Source organism: Acinonyx jubatus, chromosome A3, assembly GCF_027475565.1.
Source record: "Acinonyx jubatus isolate Ajub_Pintada_27869175 chromosome A3, VMU_Ajub_asm_v1.0, whole genome shotgun sequence".
Lineage (NCBI taxonomy): Eukaryota > Metazoa > Chordata > Mammalia > Carnivora > Felidae > Acinonyx > Acinonyx jubatus.
In genome coordinates this window covers 93,913,655-93,932,950 of record NC_069388.1, presented here as the reverse complement: position 1 = coordinate 93,932,950, position 19,296 = coordinate 93,913,655, and the positions used below count along the sequence as shown (strand labels likewise).

General features: G+C 44.7%; 2 protein-coding genes across 8 annotated transcripts in view; one reads left to right on the top strand and one right to left on the bottom strand.

The window, feature by feature from the left end:
* CTNNA2 (catenin alpha 2) overlaps nucleotides 1–19,296 on the bottom strand; it is a 1,092,768-nt gene that overhangs the window by 359,498 nt on the left and 713,974 nt on the right. The window lies entirely within an intron of this gene.
* Nucleotides 2,877–5,761, top strand: LRRTM1 (leucine rich repeat transmembrane neuronal 1). Of its 3 annotated transcripts, XM_053200825.1 has the most exons (3): nucleotides 2,877–3,349; nucleotides 3,564–3,649; nucleotides 3,764–5,761. In XM_053200825.1, the coding sequence occupies exon 3, from the start codon at nucleotides 3,823–3,825 to the stop codon at nucleotides 5,389–5,391; it is 1,569 nt and encodes a 522-aa protein (XP_053056800.1). In that variant the 5' UTR covers nucleotides 2,877–3,349; nucleotides 3,564–3,649; nucleotides 3,764–3,822; the 3' UTR covers nucleotides 5,392–5,761. The 3 variants fall into 3 exon arrangements, with proteins under 3 accessions (XP_053056800.1, XP_053056799.1, XP_026927901.1); XM_053200824.1 differs by lacking the exon at nucleotides 3,564–3,649 and having other exon boundaries at nucleotides 2,877–3,497; XM_027072100.2 differs by lacking the exon at nucleotides 3,564–3,649 and having other exon boundaries at nucleotides 2,878–3,493.

The following is a 19,296-nucleotide window of genomic DNA, read 5'->3' as shown; positions in this document are numbered from 1 at the left end:
GGTGGTTTGGCAAAACAGGCATAAGCTCATTCCCCATACAAACATGGAAAATGTTAAAGATGTTTTTAAAGCATGTAAAGTGTCTCTCATCAGCATCCAACACTGAAGGAGAAGACATTTGCCAACAGAAACCTGTGGTTAGCCAGACTGATCAAGTATACACTATAGCCACATTATACCCTGAATCAGATGATCTCATGAGACAGGTAAAGAGATATGAAAGATCAAACATGAGAAAAGAAAGAACTTTAGGTGAATTCTTTTCTCTTTTTACTTTTTAGTGTGTTGGACCCTAAAAAGCATGGAATTAAAACTGGTGAAAAACAGCCTATATCAACTTGCTTGTGGTGACTCAAAAGTTGTCGTTTCTCAACTCAACTTTGCTGAAACACTTGATTCATGTTGTTCTTATTTAACCTAATTTGCATTGATTTAATCAGTGCTGGTATGCTTTAAATACATAATAAATTGGGATTCTGCAACTTAGATGACTTAGAATAGCTAAATTTCAATAAAGCTCATTTCAATCTGTTAATGTATACAGTTCTGCCAAGGGGTTTAAAAGCACAGAAAAGATGCAAACTTGCCACATTAGAGGTGGGAAAGGTTTAAAGATACCATCCAGATGAAATGATTTGCAGGATAATAATATGAAAAGCAATATATATGTGTGTATATATATACACACACACACACACACACACACACACATCTTAATTACAACCTAGACATTTCTTCTATGTTTTGAGTAGCATACTTAGAAGAAAATTCACATATAAATGCAGGGAATTTAATTTTATTCTCTTTCCTCCTTGGCAACACTCAACTCTTTTCTGCCTCTCTGTACCAGCTCTACAAATCAAGTGACATCCAAAGTGGGACCTCTTCTTGCCCATTTGGCAGGCTCCATCACCACCTTGCCAAGCCGCCTGCATTAGTAGGATTTTCTTCCTAGCAGCCATGGGGATTGGGTGGCTTATACTCATAGCGCTTGCTGAATGGTTGGCTAGTGTTTACTCCTGCCTGCCCCCACCTCCCCCACCACCCTTTAGAGTTTATGGCTCAATCAGCCAGCCTGCTGTCAGGAATAATTGTATTGGCAAGAGGTGAAAACACTTGATGGTGAAATTGTTTGTCTGTTCAAGTGTTCTGCAGTACCTTGCATGTACAAGGGTGAAAACTGAAGGTATGGAGTCCACAGTCAGGCAGAAAACAAGAGGGACGAAGAGGCAACCTTCAAGGATGGCAAAGGAAGAACACTACTTTGGTGTGGGATGGCAAAAAAACCCCATCTGTGTGGGTAACAAGCTGTGAGACTTCGGGCAACTGCCTAATGTCTCTGTGCCTCAGTTTCATCTTGTGCAAAATTCAGAGGCTTGATTTTCTAATGTCTCTTCTAGCTCCTTAGACAACATGTGATGCTTAGGACATCTCACCTTTGTTTTCCTTCCAATAAAATGATACATCTCAGAGATGAATACCCAGGGCACAGCTCGGATGAATACAAAATGTAATGATTCGTGCCCCTGTTCGTATGACTTTTCCTGGAGTACACCAGTCTTTGGTGACTTTGATTCCACTGGCAAGTGCCTTCAGCTTGAGTGATAAAGCACAACCCAGTACTCGTCCAAAGTCAATTCAACTTGGGAGCTTTGGTAATTCACCTCATTCTTAATCATAGTGAGTACCACTACAGATAATGCCCACTCACTTTCCATCCCCGACAGGCAGAAATGATAGAATTTCAAAGGAGGAGATGGACATTCACATTTGATTTCCCCTATCCTTGGGCATCTCTGCCAGGAAGATAGGCTTGCCCACACTCAGTTCCAGAAAAGTTTCCCTCTGCCATCTCTGAGGACTTTTTTTTTTTAACATGACAAACAGGTTCCTGACAATAGACATATAGACACTCTCCAGGTCAAAGCCAGTTGGAACGAGAGAGAGAGAGAGAGAGAGAGAGAGAGAGAGAGAGAGAGCGCTTATTATGAGAACCCCAGCTACAGATGACTGTGAGTGGAAATAACCAGGCAAAGACTTCTCTTCCTAGTTAGGAGAGACAATTTAGCTACAGTCTGAAAGTTTAATTAGGGGTGCATGATGCAGGGGGATAGGCTTCATTATGGTTTAAACTACCCCTTCTCTGCCTATTCTCTAGTATATTCTCCTGGAGTGCTACAGGGTGCTGTAATCACCATGTGCAGCATGTTAGGGCCAGCCCTCCTGAGTGTCATACAGCAGAATCTTTTTCTAATCCACCTGGGACCTTACAGACATCCTTGGAGAATGGTGAAGTCCTGGTAGGATTTCACGCAAGACTCCCTGCACACAGACATATGCTTCTAGCACACTGGGTCTCATACCACCAAAACGGGATGGCTTCCCAGAACCAGTGGATTTGGAAAGCTTTTCCCCATCCACCACTAAAAAGGGCTGGCTGACTGCAGAACTCCAGTGCCTGTAAGGAAAGGAGGAAAAAAAAAAAAAATCTTAGCCAAGCCCCCACAATCACTGCTTTACTCTATCTTCTCTCAAGTTGCTTTTCTGAAGCAAAGGACCAAATGTTGATTTCTCTACAGATTCCTACGTGTCTCTTACACGTAGACAGCTTTAAAGGGGGAGGGGGAGCGTCCCCAAAAGGGAAGGGGGAGAGAACAGAATATTACAGTTTCCTGCCTGGAAATACCTTGTCGTTGATGATGCTACCCCATACCTCCATCCCCTCTCCCCCTTTTTTTGAAATACGGACCCCCCAAAAAAGCTGAAAGTGTTTTCCGTTTCATCAAAGAACATATATTACTTCAGTGGCTCCGTAAAATGTTTGGTTTTGTGCCCACCCCTTTTCAATCTGCCCATGTCTGAGGTGCTCCGGGAAGACGCACAATCGTGAGCAGCTTACGACACTCAGTGAGCAGTAGGTGCCTGTGCAAGCTCGCGCCGCACACAGCCTGGCGGAGGGAAGGAGCTCGGGCGCCGCTCCCCGCTCCCCGCCCGCACCACCCCGCCGCCCGCAAAGCATGAGCGAGCCCGCTCTCCGCAGCCGCCCCGGGCGCGAATGGCAGGCGGTCTCCGCGGAGTAAAAGGTGGCACCGGTCAGTGGTCCTTTCCAATGACGGACATTAACCAGACTACCAAATCCTGGGGAGTCGTGAGCCCCGAGTTTGGAGTTTTTTTTTTTTTTTTTCTTTTTTTTTTTTTCCCCACAACGTCACATTCCGAACTGCAGAGGGAAAGGACAGCGGCAGGAAGGCGAAGCCCGGCGCCAGCACGTAGTTGGGAAACTTGCGGGTCCTAGAAGTCGCCTCCCCGCCTCGCCAGCCGCCCTTGCAGCCCAGAGCCGAGCAGCAAAGTGAGACATTGTGCGCCTGCCAGATCCGCCGGCCGCGGACCGGGGCTGCCTCGGAAACACAGAGGGGTCTTCTCTCGCCCTGCATATAATTAGCCTGCACACAAAGGGAGCAGCTGAATGGAGGTTGTCACTCTCTGGAAAAGGGTGGGTAAGACACTTTTTAATTAAATTCTTTCCCGAAGATTTTTTTTTTCCTCCCTTTTCTTTGCTGCAGCATCTAACATGGACCAAATCACCGTCTCTTTGATCTTTCCGTGGCTGTGAACTTTCTATGCTGCCCAGCTTTCTGCATGCTTAGAGGTGAACGTGTGGCTTTGGGGAGGGGGGTCCTTCTTTATTTCAATATATTTATTTGATTTTGCCCTTTTCTCCCCCTCCCCCCCTCCCCCTCCCTTGGAATAAAATATGATGTAGATTTCTGACCGAGCGCTTCCAATGGACATTCTCCAGCCTCTCTGGAAAGATTCTCGCTAATGGATTTCCTGCTGCTCGGTCTCTGTCTATACTGGCTGCTGAGGAGGCCCTCGGGGGTGGTCTTGTGTCTGCTGGGGGCCTGCTTTCAGATGCTGCCCGCCGCCCCCAGCGGGTGCCCGCAGCTGTGCCGGTGCGAGGGGCGGCTGCTGTACTGCGAGGCGCTCAACCTCACCGAGGCGCCCCACAACCTGTCCGGCCTGCTGGGCTTGTCCCTGCGCTACAACAGCCTCTCGGAGCTGCGCGCCGGCCAGTTCACGGGGTTAATGCAGCTCACGTGGCTCTATCTGGATCACAATCACATCTGCTCGGTGCAGGGGGACGCCTTTCAGAAACTGCGCCGAGTTAAGGAACTCACACTGAGTTCCAACCAGATCACCCAACTGGCCAACACCACCTTCCGGCCCATGCCCAACCTGCGCAGCGTGGACCTCTCGTACAACAAGCTGCAGGCTCTGGCGCCCGACCTCTTCCATGGGCTGCGGAAGCTCACCACGCTTCACATGCGGTCCAACGCTATCCAGTTCGTGCCGGTGCGCATCTTCCAGGACTGCCGCAGCCTCAAGTTTCTTGACATCGGATACAATCAGCTCAAGAGTCTGGCGCGCAACTCTTTCGCCGGCTTGTTCAAGCTCACCGAGCTGCACCTGGAGCACAACGACTTGGTCAAGGTGAACTTCGCCCACTTCCCGCGCCTCATCTCCTTGCATTCCCTCTGCCTGAAGAGGAACAAGGTGGCCATTGTGGTTAGCTCGCTGGACTGGGTTTGGAACCTGGAGAAAATGGACCTGTCGGGCAACGAGATCGAGTACATGGAGCCCCATGTGTTCGAGACCGTGCCGCACCTGCAGTCTCTGCAGCTGGACTCCAACCGCCTCACCTACATCGAGCCCCGGATCCTCAACTCCTGGAAATCGCTGACGAGCATCACCCTGGCCGGGAACCTGTGGGACTGCGGGCGCAACGTGTGCGCCCTGGCCTCGTGGCTCAGCAGCTTCCAGGGGCGCTACGATGGCAACTTGCAGTGCGCCAGCCCCGAGTACGCGCAGGGCGAGGACGTCCTAGACGCCGTGTACGCCTTCCACCTGTGCGAGGATGGGGCCGACCCCACGAGCGGCCACCTGCTCTCGGCCGTCACCAACCACAGTGACCTCGGGCTCCCGGGCAGCCCGGCCACCACGCTCGCTGACGGCAGGGAGGGGCAGCTCGACGGCACGCACGAGCCGGCTACTGTGGCTCTCCCAGGCGGCGAGCATGCCGAGAACGCCGTGCAGATCCACAAGGTGGTCACAGGCACCATGGCCCTCATCTTCTCTTTCCTCATCGTGGTCCTGGTGCTCTATGTCTCCTGGAAGTGTTTCCCAGCTAGCCTCAGGCAGCTCAGACAGTGCTTTGTCACGCAGCGCAGGAAGCAAAAGCAGAAACAGACCATGCATCAGATGGCTGCCATGTCTGCCCAGGAATACTACGTTGATTACAAACCGAACCACATTGAGGGAGCCCTGGTGATCATCAATGAGTACGGATCCTGTACCTGCCACCAGCAGCCCGCAAGGGAATGCGAGGTGTGATTTTCCCAGTGGCTCTCAACCCGTGCGCTACCAAATACGCCTGGGCGGACGGGGCGGCCGGCCAGCGCCAGGCTGGGGTCTCCTTGTCTGTGCTCTGATATGCTCCTTGACTGAAACTGTAAGGGGATATCTCCCAGAGACTTGACATTTTAGCTTTATTGTGTCTTAAAAACAAAAACGAAATAAAACACAACAAAAACCCTGCCCCACAACCTTCAGGACAGTCAATCTTAAATTTCATATGAGAACTCCTTCCTTCCTTTGAAGATCTGTCCATATTCAGGAATCTGAGAGTGTAAAAAAGGTACCAATCATTGATTTTTTTTTTTTTGTAAACTAAAATGTTTAAAATAAAATAGCATTTACAGTTTTTACAGACTGGTGTAATCTAAATGAATTGTTACCTGTGTTAAAAGAGAAGGAAGAGTTACCATGTCCTTCCCTGGGGGCGGGGGGGAGGGGGCTGGGGGGTCCAGCGGCCAGGGGAAAAATCCAGAAATTGTGGAGTATAGTGGTCAGACTCAATTTGAAATATTAAGAGGAACAAATAAAGCTCATCAGGTTGATTTATCCCCACATGACTAAAGACTGAGGGGAAAAAGCAAGACCTTTCACATTATCTTTAGGAGAGAGCAATGCAATCACTGTAACGCAAGTGAAAGGAGGGGGCGCTGAGGACTGAGCATCACTGCCTAGCCTTTAAGGCAGAGATCGTTACAAATAGCTTTTAAAAGGCAGTGCCAGACAGTTTGTCCTATGAGCAAGAAACGTTTTTGCACTTAATACAACCATCTTTCAAATCGGTTCAAAATCTCACCCACTAATGCCACTGGCTCGTAATTCTCCTGTGCCTTTGATTCACCAGAGTTGGTAGCATTTGTGCCCTTTTCTGTACTCTCCCAAGTGAAAGAAAGAGCCCCTCAGCTCCTGCTCACTCCTATCTGATTGAGGGGAATAAGGGGAATAAGGCAGAATCCAAATGTTGGCGGATGAAAGCTGTGCTTTCTGGAGCACATTGCGAAGACTGCAGCAAGCTTAGGCTCCGAGCAGTGAGAGCACACTCCTAGTTACTATGGGGAACAGTGAGAAAAATCCTACCTCAGGTTGAATGACTACTGGGTAATGACTTCTGGCAGGAGACTTTAGGGACAGACTTTAGAAGCAGTGGGGGTGGGGTAGGATCGGGGAAGATCACCATTTGACCCTGTGTTCCAATATTACTGAGATGGGAATAATTTGTTAGCCCAGAACAGAAAAGCTGCCTGTTTTCAGCTTGCCCTTTTTTATAATGTCTGCTTTCCCAGTGTTGTTTTACTTTTTTGTGTGTTGGGATCAACGATTGCCTCTCCCCACCCTTCACAGGTTTCCAGATCCATCAATGAGGTGCAGATTGTTTACTGGACTAAATTAAAGAGTGGTAGCAGTTGGTGGGTGTGGGGATGGGAAAGAGGGAGGAGTACGGTGTATTGCATGGGAGGGGTCTTGCACTCGCTAGCACTTTAAGCAATTGTATGATGGAAATAAACTGTCATGGAGAGCAGATGGTGAATACTGAACCAACACCCATGCCCAGAAGTCTTTTTCAAACTCAGGTGCTCACCACTCTGAAAGATCCTACAGCCAGGCATCTTTCTTTTTTCCTTTTTTTTTTTTTTTTTTAAGAGAGACATCCAAATAGTAGGGAGAGGGATGGGGAAAACAGACACATCACCACCTCCCAAATGCAAATGCCTCTAGCCACCTACCTAAAAAGGCAAAATCTGCTGTTTGAAATGCATAATGTCATCACCAGGAGGTTTACTTAAGCTGAGGATTAGTGACAGGTTTCTCTTCTACCTACGGAGAAATCCATTTTTCTAACAATACTGCATGTAAGAGGCCCTTTGGAGAGAAATACTTTGCAAATGTCTCTAATGTGTTAAACCTTGAGAGTTTAACATCTCTTTCCCTCTCCCTCTCCCTCCTCCCCCTCCCCTCTCCCAGCTCATTCTTCCTGACCAGGAAACTTCATCTTCTTTGTTTCTAATTAAAACATGATATAATAACATACACTGTGCTTGTACCACTTATTTAGGCTAGAAGAGAGGTGCTTTATTTGCTAACTTTGAGGAGAAGCTTTTAGATTGAGCCTAAGCATGACAATTTGGAGCTGCCGTTTTAAACAGCGTATCATTGGGCAGGGGGGGCAGGGGGAGCAGGAACTTAGGGATCACTTAGGGATATGCCATCTATAATTAAACTCCAGTAAAAAGACCTCCTCTAGAAGACAACATACCTTTTTTGGGGGGAGGATGTATCCCAAATTGTGGTGGCTGAAGAAAAGTTCCTTGGACTCCATTGGTTTAATCTCATAGGAAGGCTACTGGAATTTAGTACCAAAAGGTACTTCTGGCTCGGTGCATTAAAGGCTGTGCTGGTGTGCTTACAGCTATAGGGAAAGCTTCCAAAAGCAAGTCCTTTCTGGGAAACATCAGAACCACAGCCCCCCACCCATGGAAATATAGATATTAGAGACTGTAGAGTTTATCGCTTATACCCAAGACTATTTTTTTCTTTCGTTTTTCTTTTTTTCAACGCGGCCATAAGAAAAAGCCAGAGAATAATTGTGCTTTGTTTTATGCTGCTGGCACCCCTGCCCCCCATATGACTAAACATCACATGTGTAGATCTTAAGTCCATGTAAATGTAATGAAAGATCACTGTCAAGAGCAATCTTCAGTCTGCTAACTGGAGAGCAAATGCTGGCCACAGAAAGCTGTGTTTTTATTCTGTGTGTCTGTATATCTCTGTGTTGTGTGTCTTTGTAGAAGATATGTTTTCTACACAAAAAGGAATTTAGCTCACACCATTTTATTCTCACGCACCTCTTGCTTTGAAGAAGGGCTGGGGAAGGGGAAAGGCAAGAATAAGGGAAATCAGTAGTTTTAACTAAGGTTTTGTGACACTTGAAATCTTTTCTTTCACAAATTAATTAATCTTTAAGCTTCAAGAAACTTGCTCTGACCCCTCTAAGCAAACTACTGAGCATTTAAAAGAGAATCTAATTTTTAAAGGTGTAACACCTTTTTTATGTGTTCTTCCCACAGAGGGTGCTAATATCATTATCCTGTGCTATCTGAAAAAAAAAAAAATTAAGGCCACAATTCATGTCTCTTCCTGGTCATTGTGATGGATTAACCCCCTATTTGTAGTACCTTCTCAGATGATTAAAGTTCAGCCCTAGTAAAGAGGTTTTTCGAATATTTAAACAGAAAAAAAAAAAAAGGTCTTTTCTGATGACAGATGACACTCTCGCACCAGTCTTACCCCTGGTAGTTTTTTAGGTTGTGCCAGAGGGAGCAGGTTAAGTAATACCCATCCTTTGGCCTTCATTTACAGAAAAAAAACAGCCCTTGATGCTCAGACTTCAGCCAGGATGGTTGAGAACACCAGTCCCAGGCACAACTCATGCTTCCAAGACTGTAAAGTTGCCGTCACAAAGAAAAGAGGACTCCAGTAAAAGGAAACCTTTTTTAAAATTCATTTTTTTTAAATATTCTCCCACGCTCCTCAAAGTATAAGAGTGCCTTACCTTTTCTCCCTGCCTGCAGGAAGGCAGACATTTGGTATGACTTAGCATCAACAACACATTTATGAGTATGTGTAGGTAATTAGAGGGCCAAATGCCACTTGTTATTCTTCTCAAGTTTCTTAAGCAACTGCACACAGATCACTGGAGGGCTCAGGGGCTGGCTGTGTTTTTGGGTTATATTAATCGACTTGTCATCAAGTTCGGTGCCTGTTCTATCTGGCATAGCCACTGGTGGGTCACGTATTCTAGTAAAATAAAAGGCATCAGATATCTCTCTCACAGACAGCATTATCAAAAGACTGGAATGTATATCTTTTTTTGGAGAATGGGGATTACAGTGTTTCTGGGTAGTCAAAATAAGCATCAATTATCTCCTCTAGGTAGGTGGTTATGTTGGTTGATTTGGGTTTTGTCATTGATGGAATGACAAATAACAAGGAGTTAGCTGGAAAATGACTCTGAAGCAGGGTCCTGAAATATATTTTCAGAGAAGTTTAGGGACACAACACAGATATAACCAGGCATACACATATATTGCCATATTTATATAACTACATATACAGTCACACACATGACATTACATAACTTCTTTCAGCATCAATTACCCTCCTACTTTCTCCTTCCATGAGCAAACTGTTACTCAAGAAAGAACCTGGTAAAATCAATCACAATTAAAATGTAAAGGACTGACTGTATTTTCAGGCATTAGATAATGTGTTGGTAGATGCTTTGCAGCTGGGGGATCTTCTGAGCTCCTCATACTGTAGGAGAGTATAAGCCTGCTACCTAATGGTAAGAGCCAGCAAATGGCAAGATACTCTTTTGAGAGTACCTTCCTAACCAATGAATTCCACCTCAGGGTTAGGAAACATATTTCTCCACCAAAAATATTCTTCTCTGATTTTTTCCCCAGGGATCCAAGAGGCAAAATTCTTACTCCTGACTGGGCACAATCTTCTGGCCTTCCTCAGTGGACCCAGTTTTTGTAGGTCTTTGGTGTTTTGCTCACAAGGCTAGGCACTATCTACTACACCCTTAAGGTTTAGTCAGAGATATAAACAAGATGGAGGGAATAAAATCTATTGAGTATGGGAGCCTTTACCTAGATTTCAATATGTGTGAGAGAGAGAGATGCTAAGAACCTTACCCTTACATGAGGAACGTAAAGTTTAGAGATGTTAAGTGCTCTGTGCAAAGTCACCCGGCTAGTAATGGAGAGCACTGGCATTCAGTTTGGTAGCCTTTTTTGGCATGCCCTATTTCCTTTTCCCTTTAATAGTCACTCCCTCTGCTCCTCCGCCCAGCAGAACCAAGGACTGGCACAGGACACATGCTCACGTATTCTTGTTGGATGGCGTGGGTACAATGCTTGAGCCCAGGAGTTTTCAGGATGACTTCACTTGCCCTGGCCTCTGTTAATTGGGTAATGTAGGACTCTACCAACAGAGGATACCTCTCCACAGGCCTCCAGAGGCAAAACTGCCCAGCTGCTCATCCAGTCCAACCTCTCACCACACAATGATAGACACAGAGAGACTAAGGTATGGGCATCCAGGTATTACTGTCGGAGACTTGTTGAGATTTCTTTCCCGGCCATTAAAAGGACTATGTCTCTATGGTTGTCAAGCAGGGGCAACTCTGCCATCCACTCAACAATTGGTAGTGGCTGGAAACTTTTTTTGTTTTCGTGCATGGTGGTGGGGACTACTTGCGTCTCATGGGTGGTGGTCATGGATCCTGCTAAACATCCTACAATGCACAGGAAAGCCCCTTCACAAATAATTATTTGCTCTAAAATGTCAAGAGTGCTGAGGTTAAGAACCTCTGCCCCATGGTGTAAAGTAATGAGGTTGTCTACACCAGTGTGTTTGCTTGTGGCCGCCTTTCCAATGAGTTAAGTTTGGGTTCACCCAGATCTATTCTCTTTGAATCTTCCTCTCTTTTGCTAGAGAACTGAAAGTCTAAATTAAAACCCCTCAGGTTGGTTGCTAATCAAAGGACCTGTAGTTAGCACATGCTTCTCGGAGAACATATGGCAAAACTTAAATTAACTGGGACGAAACTTGTCAGAACCCTCAATTGACCCACTTTTTCTTAGCAATACCTCATTTAGGAAACAGGAGGAAAAAAATCAAGTTACCAGTGGATATTTACTTAACAAGAAGGAAAATGAGAAACATGATATTCCTTCCAGAAGGTGTCCTGAAGTCTGAACAAACTGAGCTGACCTGCTTGGGCTTTCTCTTTCTCCAGCAAGCCTGGAATGTCGCTGAGGTGGGATTGGGGTTCCCCTTTAAAAAAAATTCAATGTGTTTCGTCTAGTGAGTAGAGTGGATATATTATTAATGAGGGAAATCATTGCAGACCTTAGAAACAGGACGGTCTAGAGATGCAGGCAGCGCAAACTGAAGTGCATTTGGGGCCAGGCAAGGGACACAGGTGAATAAAGTTCATAGCCATGTGGCATTATGAGGGAATTGGAGAGTTCACTTAGAAACAAACCCATTCACATTGGACTGGCTCTAGTTAATCACAACATTTCAATAGGCCAGATCAAGCGAATGCTCTTGAAGTTCAGGGTCCAGAACTCAGGAGAGACACCTGGCCTTTAAACCTGGCTCTGTTACTCACATGTCGTGGGTTCATCTGGTAATCACCTTACTGTCACTTTGCCTTTAGGAGGATTCATGCTGGTATTCCCTAAGAACCCTTCCAGTTCTGGGCTTCTAGAATTTCTCAAGAATAAAACAGGAAACAAAAGTGGTTTCCCAGCTAGTGTCCCTTAACCAGAAAATTAAAATCCCCCTGAACTCCCATTCCCCAGATATTCTGATTTATCAGGTTTCCTACATATGAATGAGAAAAGGTAGTTAAAAAATCACAGAGACAAGGACTTCAGAGAGGAGGTAGTCCCTACCTCCCCTACTTTATGAGAAAAAATAAGTCATTGTCTAGCCGCATCCTCCTTTCTCTTGCTCAGCCAGGAGAATGTGTCTTCACCCCGGCTGCACATTGGAACCACCTGGGAGCTTTAATGAACATGGATGCCTAGGTCCCTCCCCAAGAGATTCTGATTTAATTTTCGTGCAGTGTGGCTTTGGTGAGGAGATTTTTTTAAAGCTTCCCAGTTGATTCCAAAGTTCAGCCAAGGTTGACAAGCCCCGAGCTAGAGGGTCACAAGAGTCACAGCATGGGCAGCTGACTGATCTACCCCATGCACAGGTCTGACTACAGCTCTTCACACAGGGTGGCAGGTGGCTAGGCTGGATGGGGGTCAGTGCTAAGTGAGGAGACTCCCCCCCACCCCGCCCCCCAACTCCACCTGGTGGGGCTGATATTGTGAGCAAGATATGCAGGCATAGATGGGCTTGTAATTTGTCTCCAAGCACTCCATAATTTACAAAGTGCTGTTCACAGTTAATGATTTTATTTGCCTTAATTCCCCCAACAATCTCACAAGGCAAATACAAATTTATCCCATTTTTTTTGTTTAAGACAAGAAGACTCCAATGTGAAGAGGCTAAGTTGCTTGCACAAGGTCAAGGCTATGGCCAGGCCTGGCACTCAGAACTGCCTCTTCTAATTATTTGTCCTTCCCCTTCTAATGCTTCCCTTTCCTTTCCTGCTAGAGATCCAAAAATCAGTCAGTCTTTCAGGAAGAGTCCTAGAGAACAGATTACAAACATTTTCCCGCACCTTCTCTTTCTCCAACTGGAATCTGGCAATGACAACGTTTGGCATCACAGTCTCACGACTGCCTCTTGGATGCCCCGACCCCTGTCCCAAGCCTGATACTCCTTTCTTTGCCCCAGGAGCCTCCATGATGGTTCAGAGACATATAAAGAGATGCCAACTCTTTCCAAATACCCCATCACCAAAAGTTCCCTTTCCGCTTGACCACTGCCATTGACTCCTTTGCCACCAACACTTTAAAAACTGTGAAAATTCACTTGTTGGGATGAGCACTGGGTGTCGTATATAAGCGATGAATCACGGATATCTACCCCCAAAACCAAGAGCACACTGTATACGCCGTATGTTAGCCAATTTGACAATAAATTATAGTATTAAAATAAATAAATAAATAAATAAATAAATAAATAAATAAATAAATAAATAAATGTGAAAACTAAGTCCCAGAAGAAAATTGATGGATGGATGGATGTGATAATTTGTGTTGTGTTGTGTGTGTGTCTGTGTGCTTAAAAAGGATCTTTGGGGAAAATAAGAAAGAAATTGCTCCAGTGCTAGAACTTCAGGTACTGAAACAGCTGAGTGATGTATACTTGGACAAGAGATCCTCCCTTGTTCCCTTCAAATGAAACGACATAGACCACTATTCATGTATAAAACCAGATCTGCCAGTAGTTTATGGGCTTAACATAAAGCCAGGATAAAGACTGAATCTTCCAGCATACTTTATCTCCTTAAATCAGTGTTTTCTTTAAAAATCATGTTTTATTAGGTGCTCCCCATCAGTGCGTTTATCTTCAATGAAGAATTCTCAGTATTGCAAAGTGCATGTGGCAGGGGCCTCTATCTCAGAGACACCATAGGCAGCCCTGGATGGCAGTGCAGAGGCTCAGTCTGTGCCAAGCAAGGGCTGTATTACTCTGCCACAGAAAGGTCTGAAAAAGTCAAGTTAGACACAAATAATGGAACAAAGCAACAATGTGTCTTCAGCTGACCAAGACAATCCTGTCATTGGTCCCTCATTTGCAGAACCACGCACTCTGTGATTTTTGTCTTGCTGTCTCTGCTCCAAAGTGATTGCATTTGTGGTAAAATCCATATTTCCCAGTAACTGAATGTGTGTGTGTTGTGTGTGTTTTATTCTAAAAATAATGGTCCTTCTTAGAATTCAGCCTCACTCCTTTGCTTGTCATCCAGGTCATTTTTATCTGAGTTTCTCATATTGATCCTGTTTTACACACTATTCCAAAAATCATAAAGGTACAAAAGGAAAAGAATAAACATGCTCTAGGGGAAAAGAGTCTTGAGAAATCACACTAAAACTGAAATGCAACTAAAGGTAACATATCACTCAGATTTTTAAATTCTAACTATATTGGTCAACTCATTCAAAGTAGCACAACAGTTCTTATTGAGGGATTAAGTAAATATGTGCTGAATGAACAACAGAACAATGTAACTTGAAGAAGAGGAATTAGCAAGAGGACTGTGCTAAGAATTTAGACCCACCAGACTCATCATGAACATGTCCAGAAGAGCCCTCCTCTTCTTTCTGCTCTGTGTATGTAAGGCAGCCACCCCCTTGGGAAGTGTTTATTATATACTGCCCTTACTAGGTACCTGGCAACCTGCTAAACCCTTAACTATCTTCTTAGTCACACCTTGCAATAAACCTCCCCCTCTCCTTGTCCAGAGAAGTATTAATATCCCCATTCTACAGATAGGTAAACTGAGGTTTAGAGGGGTTCAATGACTTGCCCAAGGTTACTTACCATAGCAGGGAGTGTCAAGCACTTAACTCTGGACACATAATGGTTGGGTTCAAGTTCTGGCTGAATGAGTTTTGCAAGTTACTTAATCTCTCTAACCCTCAGGTCCTTCCTCTATAAAATGGAGATAGGGCGGTCATGAGAATTATAGTAGTTACTCTTTGTACAGTGCTTACAACAGTGCCTGGTACCTGGTAGGTGCTAGATCAGTATTGTTTCGTTTTATGTTCTTAACAAAAGATAAATAAAACAGGGTCACATGGCCAGAGAGCTGTTGTACTCCCAAGTCATGCTATCCCCTTTCTCTTCTGTGATAAGATGATGTCTGAAACTTTGAGTTCCCGGAAGCATCGGATTCAAAAGGAAAAGGTAAGGAGGCAGGAAATGGAGTCTGAAGACACACGTGCCTTCCTTCACAGCTTTGCAACCCGCTCAGGCCTTGGCCTCTACACTCATGTTTGACTTCGCTCTGGTTGTTAATTGTCAGCCCTGGTAAATGCACCCTCTACCGCAACATGAGCACGTGTGCAAGCGGGTTCGGCAATATCTTCCAATTTCTACATGAACTGAAGGCTGATGACCGGCATTGTTCATATTAGTCTTTGAAGATTCAACAAAACTCATTTCTACATGTGAGCTATTCCCTATCCTAGTCAATTCCTGAAGGTGGAAAGCTACTACACAGCTTGCAATTGTTATCCAGCTCCCAAACTCTTACTTAATATCAGCAATATTAAATCATACTGGCCCCCGGGACACTAAGCATACATCTTCAGCTGTAACAGATTTGCTGGTGTTTATTTAAAGATTTTTTTTTTCTCTGTGTGCTAACAGCTACAGTTTGATGTTACTGAAGCAAATGTAACAAAAGGAGACACATCTGAGGTGGACTCTCTCTTCTGGGAGAGGAGCTCATGTGTCAAGAGCTGCATGTAAGTTCAGTTTTGGTACTAATTTGCTGCTGGCCCTTGGGGAAGCCAGTGCTACCTGCCCAGGCCTTTCTTTTCTTGTTTGTAGTAGTGATTTTTTGCCTTTCCTTTTAGTTGCCCCATTTAGTAGGCACGGAGAGTGTTAAGGAGGGGGAGGAGAGTAGGAGTAATTTCCAATGCATTCTCTTTTACTGTTGCTTATCAGCAGGTAAAATTGTGAAATCATCAAACTTCCCCCAAGGAAAGGTTCTTCCCTCCTTAGAGACCCACCCAACACCACAGGCAGAGACTAAGTCTGGTCAAAGGGAACTCACTATTTTGTACCTTGAAAATTAAATTCTGAGAGGTGATTCTGTTCCAAGCCACTGCCTGTTTCTTGCGTTCATTCACAGAATGGTTAAAGAATGCTCTGCCACTGCTTTGAACAGGCATATTAGGGATACTTGCCCAAAGTGAGTGAACCCCCAACACATGAATATATATGCCAGAGAAAGCTATAGCTACTGGGAAATTGAGGACCACCTTCTGTTTGTTGACTTGTTTTACTGTTTTCTCTCTTCCCTCCCTCCCTCCCCCTTCCCTCCCATTCCTTCTTCCTTCCTCCTCATTCACTTCTCCCTTTACTGATTGATTGATTGATTGATTGATTGATTTTACTGAATTCATAGGTATGAGTAATTACGTAATCCCAATGAGGGCAAAATTGAACCAAGGGGGTAAAGACTGGTTCTTGAGAGGGAACAGGTAAATCTTAGTGTATGCATAAAGCACCGATGTATATACCCTACCGAATACATAAACCGATATAGGATATATTTATGGTATTAAAATTTCAGAGGCAGCAACTGGGGAAAATGTGTAAAAAAATCTCTTTAGTTGGAGATAATGAGAAAAAAAGTTTGAGAAACACTGACATACACAATGATTAACATGGAGGTAGAGACAATAGTAAAATGGCAGGTCACCATTTGAAAACTTTGAGAAGGTCAAGGGAGGTCTGGATTTTTTGATAATAAAAACTAGAATTCAGAGATTATTTGAACAGCCAACATTTAATTTGGAGAACTGTGTCTTAGCCCCTCCTGCATTCAACACTTCCCAGAGTTGTCTTTATGATATATTAGAGAGGGAAAAAAAGGGTATGGAATTAATCGCCAGAACTCTGGGCCTGGCTCTGCCATTTACTGACTTAGATAAATCACCACCTTTCTGAACTTCAATTCCCTTGTCTGTAAAATTCAGAAAGTAATCCCTGCTCAGCCTGTTTCATGAGAATCTGGTAAGGATTAAAGGAGGGAAAGTAAAGGACAACTTCAAAAGCTGTGGGATACTATGCAAAGATTTAAGCAGTGGAAAGAGGAGGAGGGTGGTGACATGTGGGCAGCTACCCACACAGTGTCAATTTAGAGGGCCACATGTTTCAAACCCTCCTCCAGAGAGACTAAAATCCCTGCTAGTCACTTCTCTGGATTAAGTCCCTCATTAATCCTCGGTCTAGACCATTTGTAGCACGGAGGCAACTAGACTTCTCCTTGAGGGAAAGTCCCTCATTTCACTTGACTTCGTCTCTTACCATGTAGCAGAGTCTGACCCAAATGGGTCAAATGGCCTTTGGGCAGGTCATTTTTTCACCTGTATGAACCTTGGTGTCCACCTCTCTACATATATTTGGTTGCCTTGCACGTTTTTGAGAAGCATCTCAGGAATCATGAGTGTTGTGCCCACCACGTGCTGGTGGATAGTGAATTCTCAAGTAATGTTAGTTTCCACCCCGTGTCACCAATGTAGAGTTACACATTATGTTTATACAAATAGACCCGATGAGAATTGAAAGGCATTAGGAGCAACTGCTTTCTAGAAATGGATTCTGAAAAGTGGCTATAAGAGTTTAATTTAAATAGAACATCACAGGGCGCCTGGGTGGCTCAGTCAGTTGAACATCTGTCAGACTCTTCATTTAGGCTCAGGTCCTGATCCCAGGGTTGGGGGATCAAGCCCTGCATCAGGCTCACAACAGAGCATGGAATTTGCTCAAGATATTCTCTCTCTCTCTCCTTCCCTCCCTTCCTCCTTCTGACCCTCCCCCTCTCTAAAATCAACATAAATAGAACATTACATTAGTAATGGAAAATTCTTCCCCATACAGGAGAAACCTGAGGTATAGATTAGCAACTATAATAAGTGGAAAGAGAGACAGCTCCTTCTCTTATTAGAGTCAGCTGGAATACTCAGTTAAGAAGGAAGTGACAAAGATCCCTTTCAACAGTGCTCCAAGACTTGTCTCAGGTGATTGCCTTTTATTTATGTATTTATTTATTTATTTGGTGTGAGTTTTCAATGTAACGATTCTTCCCAGATCTGCCAACAGATCCAATCCCCCATCCTCTTTTTCTGAGCATGCCTCTCCTCAGCAGCAGAAACCTGATAGATCTCCTGAGAGCCTAAACTGAAACTTCCGTAAGAAGGTGGAGGCAGAAGTCAGCCTCGGTTCAGTTATAATCACTTATTACACCATACCACTGCCATCAAAAGTGCACGTGCTGCTTCTCTGAGCCCTCATGCACAGGCGACTGCTGTGGTCCCCTATCTGCCCGCTAGTGAGATTCGATGTTCTTGGACCCCGGGCCAAACAGCTCTGAACTGCAGCAAAATCCAGCAACACATTCAGCAGCCAGCAGCCTGCTGGGCTCGGCCGGTTTACCCAGGGCTACCAACCCCAAAGCACTGGGATGAAAGCAGATGGGAAAGAGGGAAAGGGTCTGTTTGTGTTTTTATTTTTTACCAGGCTCAGCTCTTTGGGAAAAAGAAAAGAAGAGTCGTGCTCTGAGCTGGTGCCCTGCCAAGCTCCCTCCCCTCCCTTGCTAGCCCAAGCACTCCACCGTCTGTGCAGACTGCATAACAGCAATTTCTGGAAACACACTGAAAAGTCTGGGCCAGTCCAGAGGCTGTGGATTCCTGGTATCTGTGTGGTGGGGTTTTAAGGCTTTTATTTTTCACCTTAATTCTTTTAAAAACTGCCAGCTTTTTGAAGCACATCTGTTATCAACAGCTTCTGTTTGTAAAATGAGACCGAAGGTATCCTCTCTAGAGAAATGCCTGAATCTTCTCTGTAGTTCAATGCTTCCACTGACAGTTTGGCTCAGAGACTACGGCTGTGGTAAATATTACAGAATGTTAATAAAAATGAGATAAAACACCTAGGGATCTTTTTCCCCCCAAATTTTGCTTTGCTCACTACTAAAGTTTATCTTGACAGAAAATTTACTTCTCTGATCCACATCATTTCCCAAAGCAATTTTCCAACAGCAAACGTAAATTTCTGGTGATCGCTAAGAGGTTTTCAATCCCTATGCTAAGGAGGCCATGGGGTTTCAACTATTTGTTTCACCTTCAGGTAAATACCCCTTACTCCTGACACTATCACTTGGGGACCCTGGGCAGCAACTAGGGGCAAAAGCCTGAAGATGAGCTTTTAGGTTTCCAGCATATATAGGCTTGGTGGAGGAGATGGTTTGAGTATCAAGACTGCATCCTGAGAAGGTGATTAAGTCATTAACTAACAAACTAATTGCCTAAACCCACATAGCTGTGTTCTCAAATGGGAGGGAGCACTAAGTAAACGCAATGCTTTATATTGCATTGAACTTTGACCTGGTTAACACAGATTACACTTACACCTTATCAGAGGTGTAAATTGAGCCTACATCACGATAGAAAATTTGTGCCCCTCTTTACATTGCATTTGTGCTGTCCTCAGCCTCTAGGATTCTGGGGATCGGTGTCCTCATCATCACTATCCTCGTCCTTCTCCCCTTCCTCTTTCTCATCATCATTACTTTTGATCCAAACAGATCTATAACCATTGGAGTAGGTTTTCACTGTGTACACAGTAAGTCTCCCTTGCAGTACTGTTTGCAATAAAGTAGAATTTGGTCTCTGGACC

Excerpts from the sequence above, each read along its gene's own strand:
- LRRTM1 (XM_053200825.1), top strand. The coding sequence starts at position 3,823 with ATGGATTTCCTGCTGCTCGGTCTCTGTCTATACTGGCTGCTGAGGAGG.